Raw genomic sequence first — 23870 nt, forward strand, 5'->3', positions numbered from 1 at the left:
GGAAGTCGAAGAGGGACTAGTGCCACCACAGACATTTTTGGCTGCATCCAGATCTGACAGTAAAACTTGGCACTCAAATGCCATTTCGTGCAGGAACAGAGTCTTTGGTGTTTGACCCAAGTGAGGGAGAAATGAATCTGGAAAATAATCAACATCCTAAGCTTGTTTTTCTCAGCAATGTTCATCATATCCCGAAGAGTGCAGCTGATGGCCCTCCCCCTTGCTGTGCACAGCAGAGGCTGGGGAGCTGTAGGAATGTTTGTGCAACAAAGGCCTTTCTTCATCCCTTCAGTTAACATGCCCTGGGGATCTGGAGTTTGCTTCAGAAAGCTTTTATCCACTTGACCACTGCCTGGTTTGTTAGCTGTAATGTGTACTTGGCTGCCAACACTCCTCACTTCTGGAGTGGATGACACAAAAAGCTGTTAAAAATAATTTTAAAAGCCAATTTTGCCTAAGATCGAGAGCATTTGTATGACAAATCAGGTTTTAAATTGAACGGGTGAAACTGAAAATGTTTTCCTCCCTTACCTTGACATATTCCTCCCCTCACAAGTCTTATAAAAATCTCCACAAGTGCTGTATACAATTTTTTCTTCAGAGTAATTTCTGTTCACCCTCCTTCCCCAAGGAGGTTTGAACAAGATTTAGGAATAGGGTCAATTATGAAGCTGCTGGTACAGATGTGGCATGAGACCTCAGAATCACAGAACAGCCTGGGCTGGAAGGGACATTAGAGACCATCCAGTTCCAACCCTCTGCCATGGGCAGGAACACCTTCCACTACCCCAGGGTGCTCCAAGCCCCATCCAATCTGTTCCTGAAAACTTCCAGAGATGGAGCAGCCACAGCTTCTCAGAGCAACCTGTGCCAGGGCCTCACCACCCTCACAGGGAAGATGTCTTTCTAATATCTAATCTAAAGTGCTTCTGAAGCAATTTAAGTTTTTCCCTTAAATGGTTTGCATTTTTTGTCTGCTCTAGCACCCACATGCTATCTTGCTTCCAATTTTTAGGTGCGGCATTTCCATTTCTACATTTTCTACTGTATTTTACTGTGTAAAGGGATTGCCTGTAGATACCCCAAGAGTTACCAACTTCTCCGGCTTCCTGTTGTGTGTTACCTCCCAGATGACTGTGTACCCATAAGGAGAAAGAATGGAGTGGTTTAATAATTCACAACCAGAGCAGTATTTCTGACAGACAGACACTTCTGTAGAGAATAGAGAGCACAATTACCATATCTGTATTTTAATGTATGACTGATGGTAAGACCCAGAAGCTCACAAACTGGCAAACTTTATATCTGTAGCTGGAAAAAAATGCAGTTTGTGATCATGAAAAACAGAAAATTATAACTCAGATTTCCACAGAACTACTGAAAGTTAGAAGATAAATTTTCCTCTTAGGAGATCAAACCTAATGTCTTCCAGCTTTTTGATTGGAAGAGATGAATGAAGCATGAAGCAGAGATACTAGCTCTTGAAGGTTACTGAGCATATTCAGGCCTGACTGAACACCAGGAATTTCAGAGGGATCTAAACCATCCAGAGTAATGGGCAGTAAAAAGCTCAAAGCTGGTAAGAAGAGCACGTGGACTGGAGGAAAACAAAGCCATGGAAGTGCTCAGAGCTCATAGGGTGTTAAAGAGGTAACATGAGCTAAAGGAATTGAGCCTAGTGACACTATCAACCTGTCAATGAGGATTGCTCTTGAGGAGCAAAGACAAACAAGACATGTAGAGATAGGGAATGGATAATACATAAGAATCAATTAGCATGTATAAAGCTAAACCAGTGGTGTAGCTACATTAAAAGAATGCGGTGACCCCGCAATTAAATAAACAAGTGTTAGAGATGCATTGTTAATTTGCATTCAATCACTGCCTCCTCTCCTCTTGCTGTGCACATCAAACCTTCAACCAACAGACAATCCACTCACTAATTTGAAACGTAAGAACGACAGGTAAGAACATTATCCCTGTGTTGTGAAGAGGTATAGAGCTATTAAGTGACTTAAATCTATGCAGAATAACACTAAGGAATTTCTGACACCTTCATTTTCAAGATGAAGCAGCATATTATCCCAGTAAAGGGGCAATCCATACATCTCTAACCAGTTACTTTCAAATACTCACGTGTCTGTATAATGGCCTTAGAAGCTGGCACACAGCTCTTCTGTTACCACACCTCGGAGGTTCACATTCAGTCAAAAGCATCATCGAAACCGGTGTGCCAGGAGCTAACTGAATAATGAAAGTAATTTCCTCCGTTTCTGTGACAGAAAAGCCCTCTATTTGGACAGCATTATTTGCAGCCAATTATTCTGCTACTTCCAGCAGCGCTCCAGGGAGCTGTATTACTTCTCCACAGAGTTCAGGAGCTGTTCATTAGGTTAACCTCTTTTAAAATCTCCCAGTTCCTTTGGCTTGCATAATGTTCACTCTGCAGTGCCATATGACAGGAGCTTCAAGTGCTATCTGTTGCTCTGTATTACCCCTCACAGGACTTTGGAACCTGTCCCAACCAGGGAAAGAACAGCTTTTGGTTCTTGGATTAGGACATGAAGTGCCACAGTTTATTGTAACAGTGGAAGGCACACTCAGAATGCCACTTTAGGGCAAAGCTCAAGTGACACTGCCCTGTAGCAGGACTTGAAAAGTTCAAAGTCCATCACTTCATAAACATATTTTGGCAAGAACCTGCACTATTCTCTTTGAGATGCATTTCTCCTTTGTAATGACTCCGTGGTTTGTCTCTAAGATTTCCATACCCCTGACATGCTTGCACTGGGATTGCCAGTAGGAGGATCACAAATTTAGGTAGTCTCATATTTGAGCAACATTTCAAGTCAAGGAACACTGGGCTTGGCCAGTAAGACCATCACATCGAGTTTTACAATTTTCAATCATATCTGCCTACACCTTTTAACATAAACTTGAAGAAGAGACAAAATTCCACCTTATCACTGTTGCAATAGGGAACTGAACTCTGACTTCAGGTATTTTCATCCTGCTTGAGCAGGGAGGTTGTACCAGATGACCCCACTGGTGGGTCCCTTTTAACCTTAATCATTCTGTGATTTTCAGAGTCTTCAGAGCAAGCCTGCTGAGTTTATAATATTTTATTTAATTAAGAAAAGGGCCATGGAAGTGCAGCTCAAACCGTGAAAGTCAAAATGTGTTTATTCCTTATTTACTCATCACCCCCAAAGCAGAGCTGCAGCACAGCACACAGAGCACTTCTGTGAGCACCACATTTGTTACCTGTGACCCATTTAATTCAGCAAGCTCCTAACCACGGGTCAGCCTGTTCCATTCCAGCATCATCAGGGCAACTTATGTTAACTGAAGTCAACTAAGAGCCCCTTCATCCTAAAGAGGACAAATGCAAGCCTTTTACTTCGGCTCAGCAGAACTCATAGTTTATCCTAACAAGAGACAATGAATGCCAGTAGGTGTGAATGAACCCAACCTCTTTAAATACCCACTTAACCCTAGCACAGCTGGTAATCACAGTTTTGGGGGTGAGGCTAGGCCGGATTTCTCTTTTCTGTCCTTCTCCAGGGTAGTCCTAGTGAAGTGGCCTTGGACTCCTACCTTCTGAAGAGCCTAAGTGCTTCTAAAGAAAGCCTTTAGGAGATCTTTCTCATGCTGCTGTTAGAGCTGTGACTTTGAAGACCTCACTCTAAAAGCTTGAAATATAAAAGTTAATTGGATGTGCTGGGCTGCAATGCCCCAGCACCCCAGGACAGCCAGTGCCCCTACGAGTGCATGTGAGAAGGTGAAGTGAACCCATGCCAGGCTGCCTCTCTTGGACAAATGAAAACACTGAAGACATGGTTCTTTCCTTCTTGAGGCTTTCTGAGGTGGCTGTTACGACAACTTCTCTTATGCAGTCGCTGTCTTGAACCCAGCCTCTAAATAACCTTCTAGAACAAACAGAGGAGGACTTCATTCACTATCTCCATGTGTGCAAGGTGGGGAAAGTTAGTTCATTGCCAGCATACCAGAAGATTCAAGGTTTCCCATCACAGCAGAAGGCACTAACCATGCAAAATCTCCAGTGCAAGGGTCCTAGCAGTCATCTTCTTTCCTCAGTTGAAACTGTCCTTAAACATTCCCCAGGAATTGAGTATGCTTATGACTCTTATAACATTTAAAGTTCCTTGAGGGAAGAAGGTGTGCAGAGGCCTTGATCGACTGTATATTTTTTGTTTGGGGTTATATTTTTTATGTAGAGGTTTGAACCTTATCTTCTCCTCCCCTGCAGTATGTCCTTAGAACAAGGCTGTAGATACTCTTTTTCTACAAATAAAATAATAATTTAGGAAACAACAGTGTTTGTCAGAAAGAATGAGGGTGGAAACTTGAGGGTGCCAGCATAGTGGCTTGTACCACTTCAGGAGTTTTTTGGAAGTCATCACTCCTGTCATATACTGGATCCAATTTCAGCAAGAGTTCCACTCTCTCCTGTGGTTTCCACAGGGCCAAATAAGTTGAGACTTGAGACTGAGGGCTCATCCTGCCCCCCAGCAAGAGGGTGGGCAAAGACCCACTGCTGGAAAATGGATAAGCCTCAGATTGAGCAAGTTGCTAACACACTACTGAATGTGCCATGGATGGATGATCTGATAATCTGCAACTTACATTTAGCAGCAATTCCAGAGGGATAGTCTGACAGCCTGCTTCCTAAGCCATGTCATTTACTGGACCTCAAAGATCCCCCCAGGCACTGGAGTTGCCTTCTCTGAGGGTATATTGTGCCACACCTGCATTTCAGACAGTTGGTGTTTAGTTCCTCCTCACTGATTCTGCCCCACATCCTGTGTTCCCTGGCTGAGGTGGGGGACTTTTGAGTGTAGAAGCAATTATTTATCTCTGCCTAAGAGAAACTTCTAAGTATGATCTAACTTAAATGCTTACCTGTAGGGCAGGCTGCACAGCTGAACTTGCCAAACACAGAGAAGAAAAACAGGCACCAAACCCCTGCCTAATTTCTGAGGGAGGCCCCCAAATGGCTTCTGAGCTTCTCAAATCTCAGCATTACAGGGAGCCTGCACATCTCTCCAGCAGCTGAAATCTTGAGCAGGGAAGCAGGGTGGTAGCAAAAGACCGAGCTGAAACACAGTGAGGCCAAAGGAAACTGAGTGTCAGAAGCACAGCTTTGAGTCTAGGAACATAATCAAAGCCTGGGGAAGAGTGTGGCAAATGCTGGGGTCAGCAGTGCAAGTACAGAGCAAAGCTGGACAGTCACTGAGCAAAGCACCAGGAACTGCCCAGACCAAAGACCAGTGTCTGCTGAGCAGCTCAGGAGAGATATCAACTGACTCCTTCCACCAAAGCACAGACACAAAACGGAGTGGCCTTCACTGCAAAACCCCCTGATCAAAACCGTATTGCACAGCAGGATTTCTGCTTCACCCTGGTGTCACATGCATCAATCCTCTGCAAAACTACTGATCCAACTCTTGCACCACCATGTTACTGTGAGGGAGAATCAAAGAGCTGGGTGTGCTCAGGGTGAGAGGAGCTGCAAGGTTCACACTGCCCAAAACCATAGCTGACAGCAGATGCATGATGGTATCTCTATAAGAATATAAATATATACTGAGGATCTCCCCTGAGAGGCCATATTTTCATTTATTTAGGAAACAAGGGAGTCGAATTATCTCCATACAACAGATGCTTCAGGAGTTGACAGTAGAGATTTCTCAGAAGTGCCACATTCAGAGCAAATTAATACAGCCTTGAAAGCCAATTTCGAGACAACTGTCCCAGACACTGTTCCTGGCTGAGGAAACAGTGAAACAGAAAATGAGACACCAGGCATTGTGTGACATCAGGAAGCATATTTCTGTTTATTTGCCTTTCTTCAAGAACTCGAACTCACCATTAGGCAAAGGAGTGCATACAGGATGTACAAGAAAAAGATTAAAAGACTTCTTTATTATTGGATTCTGTGGCATGAAAGCCCCCAGCCTTTTGTATTTGTTTGTTTTTTAAAGGGTATGTTTCTACTCTGGCTGAGGTGTTACAGTTCAGAGAACAACCCATCATCTGCAGGAAATCTCTTTAGAAAATTAGAAGTGAGCACAGCTATTTGTTGAGCTGTTTTCCTGAACAAACACTGCCAGCTGCACTGATAGGACTTTACCAGACACTTGTGCATTTGTCAACCCTGAAGTTTATAAAGAAATAGGAAATCTGTCTGCAGGGTGACAGGGATGGGGAAAAGTGATTGGAGTTGCTTCCCCCTCAGCAGATTCCCACCTGCTAGAAACTTGTGTTTGCTCAGCACAGCTATGATGACCTGGCAAAGGTTCTGCCCAGGCACAGACAGCTTGCTCATAGTCCGACTCACTGCCTTGGTAACTTTCACATATAATATTAAACACCACAGTTGGTCTCCTATTATCCTTCACACGATGCTCTGTCTGTTCACATCCACATTGTACGCCGACGAATTGGAACAGCCTCGGCCAAAATCAATGAAAATGCCTTCAGAATCAGAGTCGATCGACTCCAAAATCTGATCCACTATGTTCTCAGGGCTGGAAGAGGGAACTGGAAGTAAGGAAGCGTCTCTGTCCAGCTCAAAAGACCTGTGTGGGTCGCCGATTGAGTGGAAGAGTCCTTTCTGTTGCTCGGCTGCGCCGAGCTTGCTGGAGCATTGCGCTGACCCAACGCCGGGCCTCTCCTGTTCTGCTGGCAGAGAGCTTTTCATGGTTGTCATGGAGCTCTTGGAGCCGTTGTCCATGATGGTGGTGAGGTTGGAGTAGCCCTGGAGCTCCAGGCAGGAGGTCATTTCCGAGACGGAGTGCCTCCGGATGCCAGTGCCGTTGGAGGCCATGCTCTCGGTCTCGTACTCGGCCACCGGCGTCAGCAGCGGGTTGTTGTAGCTCTTGGAGCGCACCACGGGGTTCTTGGCGAGGATCTCACCCGACTTGGAGCGCCTGAAGAACCGCTTCTCTGCAAACAAAGGCCCAGAGTAACACCTGCAAAGTCTCCTGCTGTGCCACTAATAATTATGAGTGTTCAAAAGAAATGTGAAGCCCTGAGTATTCGTAAGCTTTTCTTGAGTGAAACTTTTCTAGAAGAAGACATTTTGCTGGTTTTTTAGATTCACAGGGCTTCAGATTTCCTAGATTTCTTTAGTGTACTGAAGACCCCAAATCTACCTCTAAAAATAATAACTGAGATTCCCTTATATTCACACAACTTCAGCAGCTGAAGTAAAGCAGTAAATACAGTGGGAGAGGTGATATCCTTGTCTAAATACTTCCTTTAGACAAGAACAGAAAGTGCAATTCTGTTTCTTTTTCAGGCTATAAAAGTAATTACTCGTTTCTACTAGCTGAAATCTAACTTTTCTACCCATCCTGGGAAAACAAAGTCTCTTCAAATTTGGAGCATGAGAATTAAGACAGGTAGTTTTTCTACTAATTCTAGAAAAACTTTCAAAGTATTGTTCAGAGACCACACCGGCGTGAGCACCAAGACTGTTTGAAAATGTTAACTAGAGGGCAGTGGCCGCAGAAAACTCTTTTTGGGGGAGCAAATCTGCATTCAGTCCAGCAGTGATTGCCTGAATGCTGTTAACCAAGTGGGATTTTCTAAAAAAATAAGCAGCAGATGGCAGCAAGTGAGCATGGAGCTCCCTCTCTGGCAGTGGTTTAGCACTGGAGTGTCCTGGCAGTGTGAATAAAATAACCATCACGAGCAAAACGACCACCACTCAAACTCTGTGCAGGTCTCAGTGCTCAGATTCACTTGTGCTATTCGAAGAAAAAGTGGTGTGAATAATAAGTCTCACTTTTGAAGCTTTCTTTCTGCTACTCTCACTTTGCCATCCCATGAAAGAGGCACAGCTGGAGCAGGGGATCAAATTACCCTCTGCAAGTCAACCACAGCCACTGCAGATAAACTGTCTGCTTTAAATCATGATGCTGGTATACATTCCCTGCAAACTCTGCAATTTCCTATACATATTCTAATCTCTTAAAATTATGCTATTGTGAAATTATGTGCTTACCAGGACACAAATTCCAATCATATGCTGTACTACTAAAAAAGCCAATTTCTGTATGTAAGATTCTCTTTTGCTGTTATGTCTGCCTCAGTAGTGAACTTGTCTGAACCAAGTTCATTTTTGGACTTTTTCTTTGTTAGGAGTTTGAGCTGGCAAACAGAAAAGGTTCCTGGGGCTATGAACTCTGGTCACAACATGCAACATGCTCGCAAACTAGTTGAAGAGAATTAGATGCATTAGTTTAAAAGAAGCAGCCACTTATACACTCAGGTCCCTTGGATCCAGGTTCAGTGATTAAATTAGACCCATTCCAGGAGTATTGCTACATCTACAACCCAGACTGCAGCAAGAGAAGTGCCCAGTCCACCAAAACCTTCCTATCTTCTGCAGTCATGAAATAAGACATTTATTTACTAACAATTTGTTTCGCTGGTGCTTTATTCTCTTTGGGTGCATTTTTTTCCATTTTGACATACAAAAGCTCGCATTTAGAAAATGTCAATTTGGGGCTCCATTTAAATTAAAAAGGCTTGTGGCCTTTTAATGGCAAGCAGTGAATGCAAACTAGTAATCCTGAACCATTTTCCATAAATAAGCAGCCTCTGTTTATTCCTGTAAAACTCATTTGTTTCTTAAACAACTGCTGCAACCCAACCACTTTGCCATTCAGCTTCAATGGAAAATCAACTACTTTATTGACCATTTCTGACAAGCAAACAGACTGAATTGACTGCAGAGAAAAACGCCCAATTGAACTTATTTTCTCTTCTGTCTGCTCTGTTTGATCAGGCCATCCCAGTACTTAGGATAAAATACTCAGGTATTACCACATTTCCTTTTTCATTTACACTGGTAGTATCCCCCTGGTATTTTCAACAGATTGCATTGCTATGTAGGATGTTCCACCTTCATCCTGGCTAAGTCTTGCCTTCAAAGAAATCACTGAAAGCTTCAGAGCTCCAAGAACCAGCAATTAAGCTGAAGGGAACTCGAGCTGCCACCAGGCCAGCCCACATTTCCCCCTTGCTCCTTATGGATGCTGATGCACATGATGGGTAAAAAGTGTCTCAGCAGTGAAGATTCAACAACCTTCAAAGGCAATTCATGTGAAATTAGAGATTTTCTCCTTCCATGTAATATTAATTCCTCCTGTTACATGAGGCCCACTCTTTATTTCTTATCTCCATTGGGATGGAGAACAGCGTATTACCTTCTACTCTGCAGAAAGCTTTTAAATGCTTGAAGGCTTACGTGTTAGTCTTCTCTAAGAAAAATTCCTACTCTCTTCCCTAATTTTAACAGCCTTGTATGATCTTTGTGTACTAATGAGCGCTAATGAAAATGAACTACCGAGTACTTTAGAAGTGGCTCCTTGCTTCTTCCTCTCACTGCCCACAAAGCATCCTGTGTTAAAGCTCTCTTGTTAAAAGGTAGCATGGAAATGCTAACACATTCTAGATTCATTTTACTGATTTTTATTACTGAACACTCTTAGGATGATCTGTTTTCACCTTTTGCCACTGCAAGTTTCACTGTGACTCTGCACCTTGCAAAGAGTTTATGGTCTTAGAAAAGAAGCCTGATGTACTTATGTAAGCACTGGCAGTCAGGCCTTGTGCAGGCCCTGGCCCTGCATGGAGCAGGGTTTTGGGAAGCCCTCTGTGCTGTGCCAAGCAGAGTCTGTGCTGTTCTTACCCAAGATACAGGCAGAGTGTGTGAAGGGTCCGTCGCTGGAATACAGACCGTACGTGCCCAGGTAAGGAGAAACCACTTTCTGGATCAGGGATTCCAGTTTCAAATAATCTTCAGTCACACCTTTTGACTCGTGAACCCCCTGAAAAAGAGGAAATACCCAGGATGAGCACTGGCCCCTCCAATCACAGCTCTCCTGGCTCACCAGGGCAACCAGAGAAGAACATGCATTTTCACTGAGTGAAAGGAAAGGTGCCCTGCAATGTGATCCTGGTTTGCTGGTACAGCTGATTCCTCTTCTGTAAAGCCAAGAGATGTGAATCAGACCAGAGCTACTTCCAGGACATTTAAATCCAGGAAAGTGCATCCTACTCAGTGCACAGAACTCAGGGAAGGATAGAGGACGTGATTTGTGAAGAGGAATTAAAAACATCCCTGGACTTTTTGCTATTGCAATGTTACGGTGGCTTCCTGGATGATAGCATCTGGTACCACAGGGTGTCACTGCCATCTCAGCAATACCAACAGCATTAAGAAAAAGGTGAAACGGAGACCCTCAGAAATGTTTCTTCCAGGATATTTTCAACAACCAATATTTACAGTAAAGAAGTCTGTTCTCTTTCCTGGCACATTCCTCCTCTGGCACCTATCGTTTTCCAGGCAAAAGTCACATTATAATTAGCAAGGTAAGAGTCACCCACAGGCAAAATGTTTAGCCTTTAGCTGTTAACTCTGCACTTCCACCCGCAAGCAGACCTGTCAGGCTGCAGAGGTGACAGAAAAACCTTGCAGAGTTGTATCCTCCCTTCAGCTAACAGCTGCAGGCTGCGTGCTCCTGCGTTGTCTGAGCAGAGCCCCGTACACTCATGAGTAGGATACCTCTTGCAATATGGAGCAAATTCACATTTTCCATGTGCTCGACACATCATGTCGCAGAATTAAGATCCTAAATCCATACTCAGCAAGAACTCTGCCAGAATTTAGGAGATTTCATGATGTGTTCCTGAGTTATTATAAAAAGAAACTCATCGGGATGAAAGCCTCCGGAGAGCAATATAAAGATCAGATGAGTAGAATTGCAGCACTTCCTTCAGCATGTGAAAGGATCCTGACGTTCAGGATGTGTTCACAGCTCAGTAGGACTCACCAACCAGGGTCTAGGGTGGCTCTCAGATGCGTTTCTGAATGGATGACTCCACCCCCCGGCTGCTGCACTGCCTCAGTGCTGCCTTTTGTCCCTTGATAAAAGTTTATGAATGGAAAATGAGTAATGGCCAATGGAGAATTCAAATTTGGACAGAATTTGAATTTGGATGGAAGCTGAATTCCAGTTCAGCAGTTTTTAAATAACAAATAACAATCCTTGGCGATCTGCTATGTTCTGAAAAACTTTGGGACAGCCACAAATACAAATTTGAATACAAAGGTATATCCAGTGGATCCGAAAGCTTGCAAGCATCAAAGGAACAGCAGGATGAGCCCACAGCTATACCACCAGGCAAAAATAACATTGGAGTAATTCAGACGGCTTAATGAAGGTGCATGTATTATTTCCAAGTCATTACCTATTGAGATCTGTTCCAGGGTTTCTTGCTGGGATTTAGCCAAGCCCTCGGAAAGGCAACATGCCTGCTACCTTACTACATATTCACAACCCCATCAGGATCACACCAAGCAAAGGCCAGGGCTTAGGACATCCCACTCCAGGCTCCCACACTAAATACCTCTGGAACTGGTCTCCTAAACGTGATGTACATGAGTGGCAGAAGCCAGGGATATTTAGCATCGCTCATGCCCAGGCTTTGCTGTAGAGCTTTATTTACTTTTCCACCATTTCAGTATTTTTTATACTTGTGAAAGACAAGTAGCTAAATATCAGCTGTGGAGAAAGAACCCTGTCACGTTCCACTGTGGGGAACTGTGAGGAGTTCTTTTAAAAATAGATGGTCTAGAATGAAATTAGGTCAGCCAAGACAACCTTGTGTCTGAGAACTGCTTATTGGTAACCAAAAACAACAACACAAAAAAAGAAATTGCCCTATGAAAGAGGGCTAGCAAAGATGGAGAAGGAGGCAGGAAAATGGAAAAGGAATGGGGGGAGAGGGAGAGGGAGAAAGAGAGGGAGAGGGAGAGGGAGAGAGGGCAAGCAGGCATCCCCAGCAGCAGGATCTTTCTCCATGGGAGCGGAGAAGCCTCTCTGGGCAGGGCAGTGTCTGCTGCTGTCCCATGTGAGACATGAAATGGTTCCCAGGCAAACTCTCCCCAGAGACAAGGCTTTCCCCCATCTTCTTCTAGTTGTCTCCTGCACGTGGCACATGTGCACCCTCTCCCCCACACGCCTCTGACAACCAGTGTGGAGACAAATCAAAACTCAATTGGCTCCTCACAAACCCCAGTAACTAGTGTCACGTTGCCCACAAAACTACTCCTGCCACCAGCAGAACTGTATGACTAAAGGAAGTTTCCTTGCCTAGTGGCACCTTAACACTGATTTCCTATCAGCCTTCAGGTCTGGAGTTCTTTTGGTTGGCTGTTGTATGTTCTGAACTCCTCAAAAGCTAGAGCTATACAGCTCTGCATGGACTGCTGCTCTTGCAGGGATACAAGGACATTTCCAGCAACTCTGCTGGGCAGGAAAAGGCTCCTGTGGTAAGCTGAGAGGATGGAGACTTGACCCCTAAGTTACAGCCACTGGGACAACTCTCCATTATGGGGCCAGGGAGCTGTGCAGAGCACAGACTCACCTCATCCCCACCACTGCTGTCCTGCAGCTGCTGCACCTGAAGAGCCCCCTGGCTCTCTGCTCCTGAGAAACACTCTCTTCTCTCAAAAGCCCAACTCCTTCACCACCTGCATCAACTTCTTCAGTCTTGCCCTCAACCTTTATTTCTGCTCCCTCAAAGCAGTGCTAATCTCCACCTCTTTTCCGTTTCAGCATCTTTTAGTTGCCACCTCTGAAGTGAAGAGGCCACCGAATTCTACCATTACAGTGTAAAACCACTCGGTATGGACACAGCCTGCTATTAGTTTGAATCCTCAGCTCTGCATTCCAAGGGATTCTTTTAAAAACATACTGAAAACCCGTAAAATATGTGGTGCTCACGAGCCAGTGCTGACTTCTGCTCTGTGGCTTGGCACAAACATGCTCCATCACCTGTGACATCCTTCCTGCTTTGACCATTGTTCAAAGTTTTCCTGCAGAGGCTCAATCGAGCAATCCCCTTAAACTTTTTACTTGCTGTGGAGTTTCCCCTTAAACCTTTTACTTGCTGTGGAGAAGACAGCAGGAGCATAACAGGGTGCAGGTCCTGTCATGACCCTGCAAAACAGTGGTTTTCCTGCATTCCTTTCTGCTGTACTGCCCAAAGACAAGCATCCTCTGGGCCTCTATTTTATCAAATACAAGGACATCCCAAAGTTCAGCAAGGACAATTTCAGCTTTCCCAATCTAAACTTTCCATATGATCTAATGACACTGTCACTTATTTATGAATCACCCCAGCCCAGGTAGCCTAGAGAAGTGTCTGCAGTCTCAGTGCAAGCTTTAGGAGCCTGAAGAAGCTTCTTTAGATTTAGATGCCAGGCCCAAGGGTGCACTTAAATTCCTGTCTCTCCACCAGAGATTTCTAACCCATCCCCTGTGTCACACGTGCAATGAAATGTTTGTGTAACACCAATTTCAGTACAAAGGCACTTCTGGTAGAAGTTTAGGAGGGAAGTGTAGTTATTATAAATGTTTCATATATCTGTATGTAAAGATAGATAAATAGATAGGTAAGTATGTATAGACATCTGTACAGCCACCTACATCAACACCTACATGAAGTCCTTTTTAGACCCTTCCCCAAATTTCTAAGTGATTTGTGCTTATAAAGGCAAACAAAATGAGCTTTAGAGTTAGGCCAATTTGGATGGTTATTTGTGTTGCAACAGTTTCTGAAAAAATGATGACAGGACTTAAAAGTCACCAATAAAATAATAATAATAATAATGAAGTATTTTCCTGTTATTTTGGCAGCTTATGCTTCTTCTTGTACTTACTGCTCACTGCCTTACTAGTTCAGTATGCCACTATGAAGCAATAAAGCAAAAGTCATAAGGCTGACTGCTTAGCTTACAAGAAGCTCTATCACAATTTGGAGAAAAGAAGAAAACTTGGAGCATTATCAGTAAAACAGATATTCTACCGGTATCTTTGATGCAATATTTGCTCTGCAGACCTGCAAAAACTCGCTTTAAAAGATAACTGTGACCTTTCATGAACCCAATCTCATTTTAGCAGGAGTTTCATGCTTCTTTGTGAGATGTATCTATTAAATTCCTTTCAAAGGCCTTGCCTGACCTATTTATTTTGCAATTGAGGGCCAAAACAGCTCAGTATCAAACATCTGAGAGCACCTTAGTACTTTTGGAAGTGGAACTGCTGGATCAAACCCTCACGTTGGTCAGACTGTTTCAAAATGCAGCAAGAGTCACCCTATTATGTCTCCATTTGGAAAGGATTATAATGTAATATTATGACACGAGTCTGCCCTACTCTGAAGGCATGGGGGTAATGGGGATTTGAGTCCTGGATATGCAACTACTGTTGCAAATGGAAGACATCTATTGCTGCAAGAAATACAGTACCCAAGTCCCAAACTTCATTAACCTCACTTAAATGGTTTTGAAATCAAAAATTTTCTATAGTAGTTCAAATGCATTTAAAGGGCCCTGTTTTTGATATGCAAACATGCAAGCACTCACAGAAGGGCCACATCCTTAAAGACTACAGGTTATTTATGTATCTACTTTATGAAGACACTGCCCCATCTGCTGAACCAGCCACGTGCTATGCTTGAGTGTGGCACTGGAAAAAAACCTTTCTTGTGTTTAGGAACAAAACTCCGTAAGTCAAATCCACAATCATTCCAGCAAGTATGGATGCACCAAACTGCTCAGGTTTCCGTCCCTGTTAATTCTGTAAATTAACCACAAACCCCTACTGAGCTTTTGAAGGGCACAAGGGCTTCTTGTGAAAGCACAAAGGAAAGAATAAATGAGTAAACAGGTATGATCAGAAGAACAGGTGGGGATTTGTACCTAAGCACATAAGGCCACAGCCTCCTTTTTCAATATGAACAATCAGAATCAGAGGATGGTTTGGGTTGGAAGGGACCTTAAAGCTTATCTCCTCCCATCCCCTGCAGGGACACCTTCCACTACACCAGGTTGTTCCAAACCCCATCCAAACTGGCCTTGGGCACTTCCAGGGATGGGGCAGCCACAGCTTCTCTGGGCAACCTGTGCCAGGGCCTCACAACCATAACTGGGAATCATTTCTTCTGTATACAGGATTTCTTTAAGCTTTAAAGCCCTAAAGTAGAGGCCACCTCAGGCAGGAATTTAAGGATGTAAAGAGTCCTTCTCAAAGATAACCTTAAAATATGTTCAATGTTCATTACTTTAACATTTTATATGCTGTTCACCAAATACTGAGTGCTTTGAAAATCTTTTGAATGAATATAAATTTTAACAAAAAATACTGCTGAGCCATTATTAACATTGTATCTAGGCACAGGCTACCTGACTTGTAATGCTGCCAGAAACATAAACTCTATTTAGGTAACATTTGCCACAATTTTTCTTTAAATAAATAAATCTTTTAAAATCATCAAATGTCCTTGCTTTATTTTGCCATGGCAACGAAATAAGCACAATCACAAGCCCGTACTTCTGTTTCCTATTACATTATTTTTTCCCGCCCTGTTCTTCCCCCAAAGCAGTGAACAGTAATCCAACTTGATGGAGGATACAAACCTGCCTGCAGCCTCTGTCCTTCTGCAACTGCATTGCTGCACCCAGGCTCTTTATTCACCATTATAACAGAAATACTTTGATTTTTTTTTTTTTGTTTTAAAAAATAAACCTAACATTTCACCAGATAGTATCAGCACTTCCAGGTGACTGTAAACCAGGCTGCCCAAGCCCAGCCCATTGGGGAGGTGCTCTGACTGTGAGTTGCGAAGGCATGGGTTTGTGCATCCTTTGCTGCTTATTCTGCTCTCTTCTTACTCTAAAAACTGGATGTGAAGCTGCAGATCTCCTTTTTACCTGTATTAGGGAGCAAAGAGGTGGCAAATCCCCACCATTAATAGCCTGCACAGACAGACCAATAATGAAATACAACCGTATTGGGTTTGCATGGCAAAGCTTTGGTAGCAGGGTGGGGGGTACAGGGGTGGCTTCTGTGAGAAGCTGCTGGAAGCTCCCTCCATGTCTGGCAGAGCCAATCCCTGGCAGCTCCAAAGATGGACATGCCACTGGTCAAGGCTGGGACAAATAGAAATGGTGGTGAAGCCTCTGTGATAACTTGTTTCAGAAAAAAGGAAAAAAAGAAGGTTTTGCACAGTTGTAATTGCAGCCAGAGAAGAGCAGGGTGAGAATATGTGAGGGCAACAACTGTGCAGACACGAAGGTCAGTGAGGAAGGAGGGGCAGGAGGTGCTCCCGGCACTGGAGCTGGGATTCCCCTGCAGCCCCTGGTGCAGACCATGGTGAGGCAGCTGTGCCCCTGCAGCCCGTGGAGATCCACGGGGATGCAGGGATCCACCTGCAGCCCATGGAGGAGACTCATGGCAGAGCAGGGGATGCCTGAGAGGAGGCTGTGACCCCGAGGGAGGCCTGTGGAAGAGGAGCCCGCCCTGGAGCAGCCTGTCCCTGAAGGACTGTGCCCATGGTGGGGTGACCCAGGCTGCAGCAGTTTGATGGGGACTGTAACCCGTGGGATGGACTCACAGAGCAGCAGTTTGCAGGGATCTGTGGCCTGTGAGATGGACTCACGTTGGAGAAGCTCATGGAGAACTGTCTCCCGTGGGAGGGACCCCACGGTCCTTTCCCTGAGCAGTGGGAGAAACAGTGGGTGAGGAACTGACCATAACCCCCCTTCCCTGTCTCCCTTCACCGCTGGGAAGGAGGGGGGTGGGAGGAAGGTGTTTTTAAGGTTTTATGTTACTTCTCATTATCCTGCTCTGATTTTGTAAGCCAGAAGTTCCAATAATATCTCTAATTAGACTCTCTTTTGCCTGTGACGGTATTTGATGAGTGATCTCTCCTGGTCCTTATCTCAACCCTTTGTTATATTTCCTCTCCCCTGTCCAGCTGTGGAGTTAAGTGATAAGAGAGGCTTTGGTGGGTGCCTGGCATCCAACCCACTGCATGAGAGCCTGCTCCTGGATCATGGAGCAGCTTCTGCCCCATTGCTTTGGGAATTACAGCCTGTTCACAAGTACTTGCTAGCTCAGAACTGTGTAGAACAAAGATGAAATTTCCTTCTTAAGTATTTCTGGTGGCCAGCAGCAGAAGAATGGTATATTCACCACCCCATCCAAATGTCTTGAAATCTTGGCAATTGGTGGATTACGTTGATGGAAAAATGATTTACCCTAAAAATCCTGCAATGTACCAGGGGGGAGAACTAAGCACAGAACACACAACGCCTGGAGACAAAAGAGCTAAAGCTATCACATCCTCTGGCCATCAGGCACACCTCAAAGGGATGTCTTATAAATGGCAAGAGACCAGAAACAAGCCTGGATGCTGTCTGTTCTTGCTACCCAGCTACTTTTCATCAATGTTGGACTTATGTAATTCCACTTCAGGGCCTTAGCTGGATCTCCATCTGGCCATCACACTCTCATGCCTGACTCCTTCCATTTTAACCCTTTGTTTCATCCCTTTGACATCTGCTGTTTCATAATACCCCACATCCATCCTGAGCTCCTCTTTCAGTCTGTGGGCAAGCCCCCTGTCATCTGCTGAGCTCCTCTGCTACATCACCTTCACCAGAGGCTGCTTCAGTTCTGGCTGGACAACTGCACACACGTTGCCTCAAGTAACTCCTGACTCATCTGTGTATGAAAATCACCATAAACAACTATTAAACACCCAATCTGCTTTTCATTCACCAGCAGTAACTCAGTGTGTCGCTGAGCACTTATGAAAGGTCACAGTTCTGCGTTTTCCAGTTCTGATTAATAGTACCCACCACCTGTAACATCTAGAAATGGCAGTATTGCTCCGTTGCTTTTCACTTCCCTCTTTAGCATAGACTACTGAAAGACCATTTACCTAATAAATTATACATTGGAAAGCATCTCCGGTGTCTAAAGGTACCCTAAAAACTGGACACAATGGAGGAACTACTTCATGCCCACCTGAAAGTTGTAGATGTGCTAAATCAATGACTGGTCATTGATTAAAGGCTGGAGCACTCACCTTGAGCTTTAACACTTCAGCTGATCAGCCTGTGTACATGAGTAAGTATTGGTGCAAAGGACTGTCTTCTGCTTCAACTGACAAACTGCTGGATAGCTTTTAAATGAAAAATAAAAAAGAATAAAATAAAACATAAATAAAACCTGTGTTCCTCCAGACCCAGGGGAACAAACAAACCAGACCTTCTGGACCCAAGCCCCAGGCCCTGCCAGTAACACAGGCACTAAGTGATGCACAGAATGTGTTGGTGCTTTGGTTACCAACTTCTGAACTCAGGAAAGAAAGGAGGAAAAGGCAAACTTCGGGATTATTTAACCAAGTCAATTTCAGCAATGATCACTCTCGGTGACTCAGTGGAACAGAAGACCAAAGTCCTCTGCCCACAGAGAAGAAGTGACTGTGTATGGCTCAGCTCATGGCCACATAACACACTCTAGACCACAGCCTGCTGGAGCATCCTCCATATGGGGACACCAGGGGCACCCTTGGTGGCTGGACTCACCCCTGTATACCAACAAAATGCTGAAACAGACCTGACCTGGCGCTGTGTGAAAAGAAACACTGCCAGAAATATTTACAGGGTCAGTTCAGAAAGCAAAGTGAGGTCCTGGCCTCAAGTACTGCCCTCTTTTAACACACAGGTGAACAGCTAAGAAATGTAACTATTTTCTGCCTGAAAGCAGCAGATTCATTGTAGAAAAGGAAAACTCAATATGACAGAAAGAAATACTCTGGCAATGGTGATAATCTGACACATACCGGATAACAATCATTGCCCAACCACTCCCAGAGAAAACCAAAATTAAAAGTCACAAGGCAGACACAGAATATCTGTTGTGTGTGTGGTGAAACCCCACAGAGCAGGGTGGCCAAAGCTCTGCATACACTGAATCATCTCACGATACTGCCAAATTCCCAAAACCCTGACCTTGACTTGATCAGCCTGTACTCGTGAGAAAACGAAGTCAACATCTTTAGAGAACAAAGCACTGAAAAGTGATGCCTTGGGAAGGCTGACCTGGAACAGAGAGTGGACAGAGCTAGAGAATAAAGTAGATATTTATTGGAAGGCCTTTAAGGATACACCTTGGGCAGCACAAGAGCCTGGCCAGGGCTACACCCAAGGTGGACTTGAAACGGTAACAAAATGGATGACCAGTCATGAGGTCTCACACTTCTATAAGTTTCGGTCCATTTGCATATTGGGGGTTAATTGTCCAATTACAGCTTCAGGTTGTGAGATCTCATCCTTCTTTTTTATCTCTTCAGTCCACCGTTGTTTGTGCTTTTGGGCCTGAAAGTTGTACTTGGTGTCATTGGTCTTCAGCAGGGAAAAGATTTGTTTTGTCTGCCAACTCTGCGAAGAGAGTGGACTGACACTTAATATGAGGCTCAGAACTACACACCAAGGCAGCACAGAATCTGAAAAACATGAAAGCTAAAACTTAAGGCATCAAAAGCAGAAGGATTCAACTGCAAGGAACAGATGGTGGCCAGTCTTTGAGGAGCACATACACAGGCAGCTGTTGGCCAGTGAACTGGGTGGTAACAAGTTACTCATCAATTGGAATTGAATGCGTCATTTTTGAAAACCGTATAAATGTGAGCTGTGAACAATAAAGTTGCTATTGCCACTTGAACCTTGGAGTGTCGTGTCCGTCTCTACTGCAGCAGTTGTGAAAACACGTTATTCAGCCAACACTGCTGGTGGAAAATTGATAAGGGTGTGCAGGCTGCACTGCACACCCTGGTGACCACATGAACAGCAAGATGTGCTGCTTGGTATAGTCGAAGAGGGAGCAGCAGCCTTGCTTGTGAGGCATTTGGAAAGCAGTGCCCTTACAGGTCAGGACTATTTGTTATCCCACTTTGCATCACAACCTTCTGGAAGCTGAGTAGCACAGACCAACCCTGCCTCAGGGCAGGCAAGAAGTCACCACGGGGAGGAGCTGGGGACAAATGGGTCACTAGTCCTTGCCACATGCATCACCAGTACTATAGCATATGCTCCCAGTTACACTGTGGGTCACATTCTGGATGGAAATCTGCAGTCCTCCATCTCCCTTAAGAAAGAGACAGATGCACATATCATCCAATATTTACAGCCAATCATCCAATTTCCACTGATCTTCAAGACAAAATCACAGACAAACCTATGGCAGCGAAGTTACGTTGTGGTTTACTTGGTTGAGAAGGGGCCTCAGGAGTTCTTGCCAGGTATGTGCAAATTTTGTTTGCTCTGCAGCACTGTTTCATTGTCTAAACCAGCACATGTTCTGGAGGAGGCCACAGTGGTTCTTGGAACGCAATGCATAGAATCAGCCGTGCAGTTTCAGACCTGAAAGTTAACTAAATTCAACATTTTCTTGCTAACAGTGATAGCAGGAGAAATGCACAGGCAAAGAAAGGAAAAAGGGCATGCTCAGTGCAGGCGTTCTTGGAGGATATGCTGCTGCTTCTAGCAAACAGGGATGTAAAAACTTGCTGCATGGGACTTTGCAGCAGCCCTTAAGCATAAACAATCTGTGCTAGAAATTATTTAACAATCAAGATGAAGAGATAGAATAACTAGTTTCCATAAATAAAGAACCAGCTTAGCTACTGAGTCCTCTGAACAGAGGAGAGGATGGATCTCTTTGGTACTTCTGCAAAGTGCTTTTCTTGTGTGCTTGCAGCTTCCCTGTTTAGGAGGTGGGTGAATGCAATGCTGAATCCTTCTGCACAGTGACCCTCAAAGACAGTATTTCCTGATGTTCAGAGGACCTCCCTTTGCTGCAGTTTGTGCTCAACGAGCACCACTGAGAAGAGTTTAGTTTCATCTTCTTTACATTCTCTCTTCAGCTATTTGCAACAATCGGTAAGATGCCCCTGAGACATCTCTTCTCCAGGCTGAACAGCCCCAGCTCTCTCAGTCTTTCCTCACAGTCCTTCCTCCTGTCCCTTTACCACCTTCACAGTGCTTTGTTGGACTCTCTCAAGGAGGTGCATGTCTCTCCTGCCCTGAGGAGCCCAGAGCTGCACACAGCACTCCAGGTGTGGCCTCAAGTGCAGAGCAGAGGGGCAGCATCACATCCCTGACCTGCTGACAGTACTTTGTCTAACATAGCCCAGGATACCACTGGCCTTCCTTGCAGCCAGGGCACACTGCTGGCACATGTTCCACTAGTTCCAACAGGGCTCAGAACTTCTGGAGGATTCTACGTCTGAGAGCTTCAAGTCCCATGAAAGTGCTGAGTAAACTCACTGTGAGGGATTACAAGATCAACTGATCCATTTTGAAGAGACATCTGGGCAATGAAATGCCCTGCATCCAAGTAACTGGGAGCAAGGGACAAGGACTGAGAGTTTAATGTACCTGCTCCTGCTTCTGGCCACGTTTGCCAGGCTAGAAAACTTTGGGTACTTCCTCCTGGGTTTCCTTGATGACTCATGCTACTTTCATCCCAAGCAAACAACTCTGATATTTTTTACCCTTTAGGAAATAGATTCAAAACAGAATCCAAACTGCTTCAAGCGGGGACTAAATTTTGCTTTGATCAAGCCTGTGTTGACTAAGCTGACCTGATCTGCTGGGAAGACTGTGCGCCCCCTTCCCCGTGGGGGGTCCTCTGCCACAGTCCAAGGGCAAAACAAGAAAATGTGCCTGGGCTGGGAAGAAACAGAATTCACACCTTTGCAGACTGGAACAAGCTGGAAGAATGTAGTTTGCCCTCTGAGAAGGCTCTTTGAGCCCAATGGAGGGGGCTGAGAATTCACTGCGGACTCACTTTTGGGAAACCTCTCACTCTGTATTATGTGTGTTTGTGAACAGGTATTACCTCAGGTGGAATGGAGTGGGAAAAGCAGGACTTGTACATCACACACTCTTACAGGCTCTAGGTCAGAATAACCCCTCTTAGGTTAATAATTTTATACCAGTTTAAACCACGGGAAGCTGTGCCCTGTGCATTACATGTTCATTCCTAGGCACTGGTATCCTTTTAGCACAGGCTGGACAAATGCAACTGCATAATTCATGGTTGTATTGTTATGAGCACTGGATAGCGTTGCCTCGCATTATTTTTCTCCTCTCTTCATTTTATCCTAAAGCACTGGCAGATTGGTAAAGCCTGTACCTCTTGCTTTTCTCATAGCAACAGCAGTCACAGGAGAGAGACGCAGAGGAGCTTGCCATTGCCATATTGAGAGAAGTCAGCACATCAGATCCCTGTTACTGCCTCAGAAAGAAAGATCTTGTCATATTCGCTTTAATCTCCAGCAAGTGCCAAATTATGTCAATGTCAGTGTGAGAAGCTGCTCTGTCTCTTCCTTCCTTTCATTGGTGGCACTGAGGCACAGAGAAAAGATAAGGAAGACAAAACACCCAGCCATGGTTTGTCTTCAGCTGCTGAGTTTTTAAATGGCTTTGGCTGCACAAGGATAGACAGCAATAGGATTTTTCTTTCCAGAAAGAACCAAATACTAAAAGCAGGCTTGTCTTTGCCTGACCTACAGATACCAAACGTCTTATGTTTCTTTAAACTATCATTAAACATTTTATATGGGACTGCAAAAGAAAAAGCAGGAGGTAAGGACCAGTAAAAGGTAATAAATTATTGAAAGGAAGTAACTTCGAGGCTTTAAATGCAGTGCTTAGCATTCTGCAGAAGCTGAGCAGCCAGTTCACTAATTAAGACCCAATGAAAATAATGGGATGCATTTATTCCTTTTATAGGTTTAGGGCTAGAGGTTGTCTGATTCCCACCTAAGTGACTCCCCTGGGCACAGGCCAGAGCAGTCAAATAAGCTCCTGTGACTTTCCAACAACTGAACAAATGAATCAACACAAAGATGGGTGTACCTGAAGTGCTGTTTATGGAATACATTTCAGCTGCACTTAGTTTATCTGCATTCACAAATGCTTCACATTACACTCACAGGCAAATACACACACTCACGGAAATGCATGTGCAGCCCCATGCAGAGATCACATATGAGTTGCCAAATAATGGGATCTGATGTTTAATGCCCAAGAGAATACATCTTCTCATTTTTTTAGGCTCCCTCCTGAAGTTGTTGCTGATCTATACACTTTAGGCTCACCTAACATTGCTGGGGAATTGATGACTTCTAAGTCTGAGCATTCAAGGCTTTTACCCAGCCTTGGGTGTTTTCTCATTTATTTTAAGAAAATCCATCTTACATTTATTTTCAGGCAGCTACTCAAAGAGAAAAAAGGATGGCATAGCCCTCCCTCAGTGCATCCAGACTGTTTTGAAGAGACATCCAAGCAAAGCTTTTGAAGAGCCACAAACATTAACTTGACTGCTGTAACCCACTTGTGAGGATTTCTGACATTGCCTCAGTCACACTCCCCCTTTTAAACCATTAATGAGCATCCTCCAAGGTGCTTCACCCTTCCAAGGTCACGGAATCTACTCTAAGAATTTTCTTCTCTTCTGAAATACACTAGAATAGACTGAGCAGACACGTCAGCTGTCCCTTCTGGATTTTTAAAAAAATTTTGCTATTTCTGGTAGTAACACCATTTTCATCAGCACTACTCATCCCTGTGAGCCAGAAAGCAGCAGATCACCTGTCTACCCTGACACTTCAGGGTAGTCTTCTCCTCGCTTCTGTTTTAAACATGATCGGCTATATGTACAACCATATTCTAGAGCTCTTCAGGCAACTATTGCCCAATTCCACCTCTATTACCCAAGGTCTTTAGCAGAGCTGCATTAACTTCATACAGTCCAGACACCTGTTCTCACGTGTTCAGGGCAGAAACAATAGAAATATCCCACTGCTTGTTCCAAGGTTTTGTTCTCTTCAACTAAACAAGGCTCATGAGTGACACAGGAGGAACGAGGGATGCATTTTTTTCTTGGAAGCCCAACAATCAGCCTACACCA

The 23870-nt window shown here is 44.4% G+C and overlaps 1 protein-coding gene across 3 annotated transcripts in view; it reads right to left on the reverse strand.

The window, feature by feature from the left end:
- Positions 1-5835: 5835 nt before the first annotated feature.
- Positions 5836-23870, reverse strand: part of PRR5 (proline rich 5) — an 80678-nt gene continuing 62643 nt past the window's right edge. For all 3 annotated transcript variants that reach the window (XM_066184358.1, XM_066184359.1, XM_066184357.1), the window contains 2 exons: positions 9725-9863; positions 5836-6969 (listed from right to left, as the gene is read on the reverse strand). In XM_066184358.1, coding sequence (XP_066040455.1) covers positions 6419-6969; positions 9725-9863 — 690 coding nt within the window. In that variant the 3' untranslated portion in view covers positions 5836-6418. The remainder of the gene's footprint in view (positions 6970-9724; positions 9864-23870) is intronic.

This window comes from Chamaea fasciata, unplaced genomic scaffold, assembly GCF_029207755.1.
Source record: "Chamaea fasciata isolate MVZ Bird 193981 ecotype frontalis unplaced genomic scaffold, bChaFas1.0.hap1 SCAF_5, whole genome shotgun sequence".
Classification (NCBI taxonomy): domain Eukaryota; kingdom Metazoa; phylum Chordata; class Aves; order Passeriformes; family Sylviidae; genus Chamaea; species Chamaea fasciata.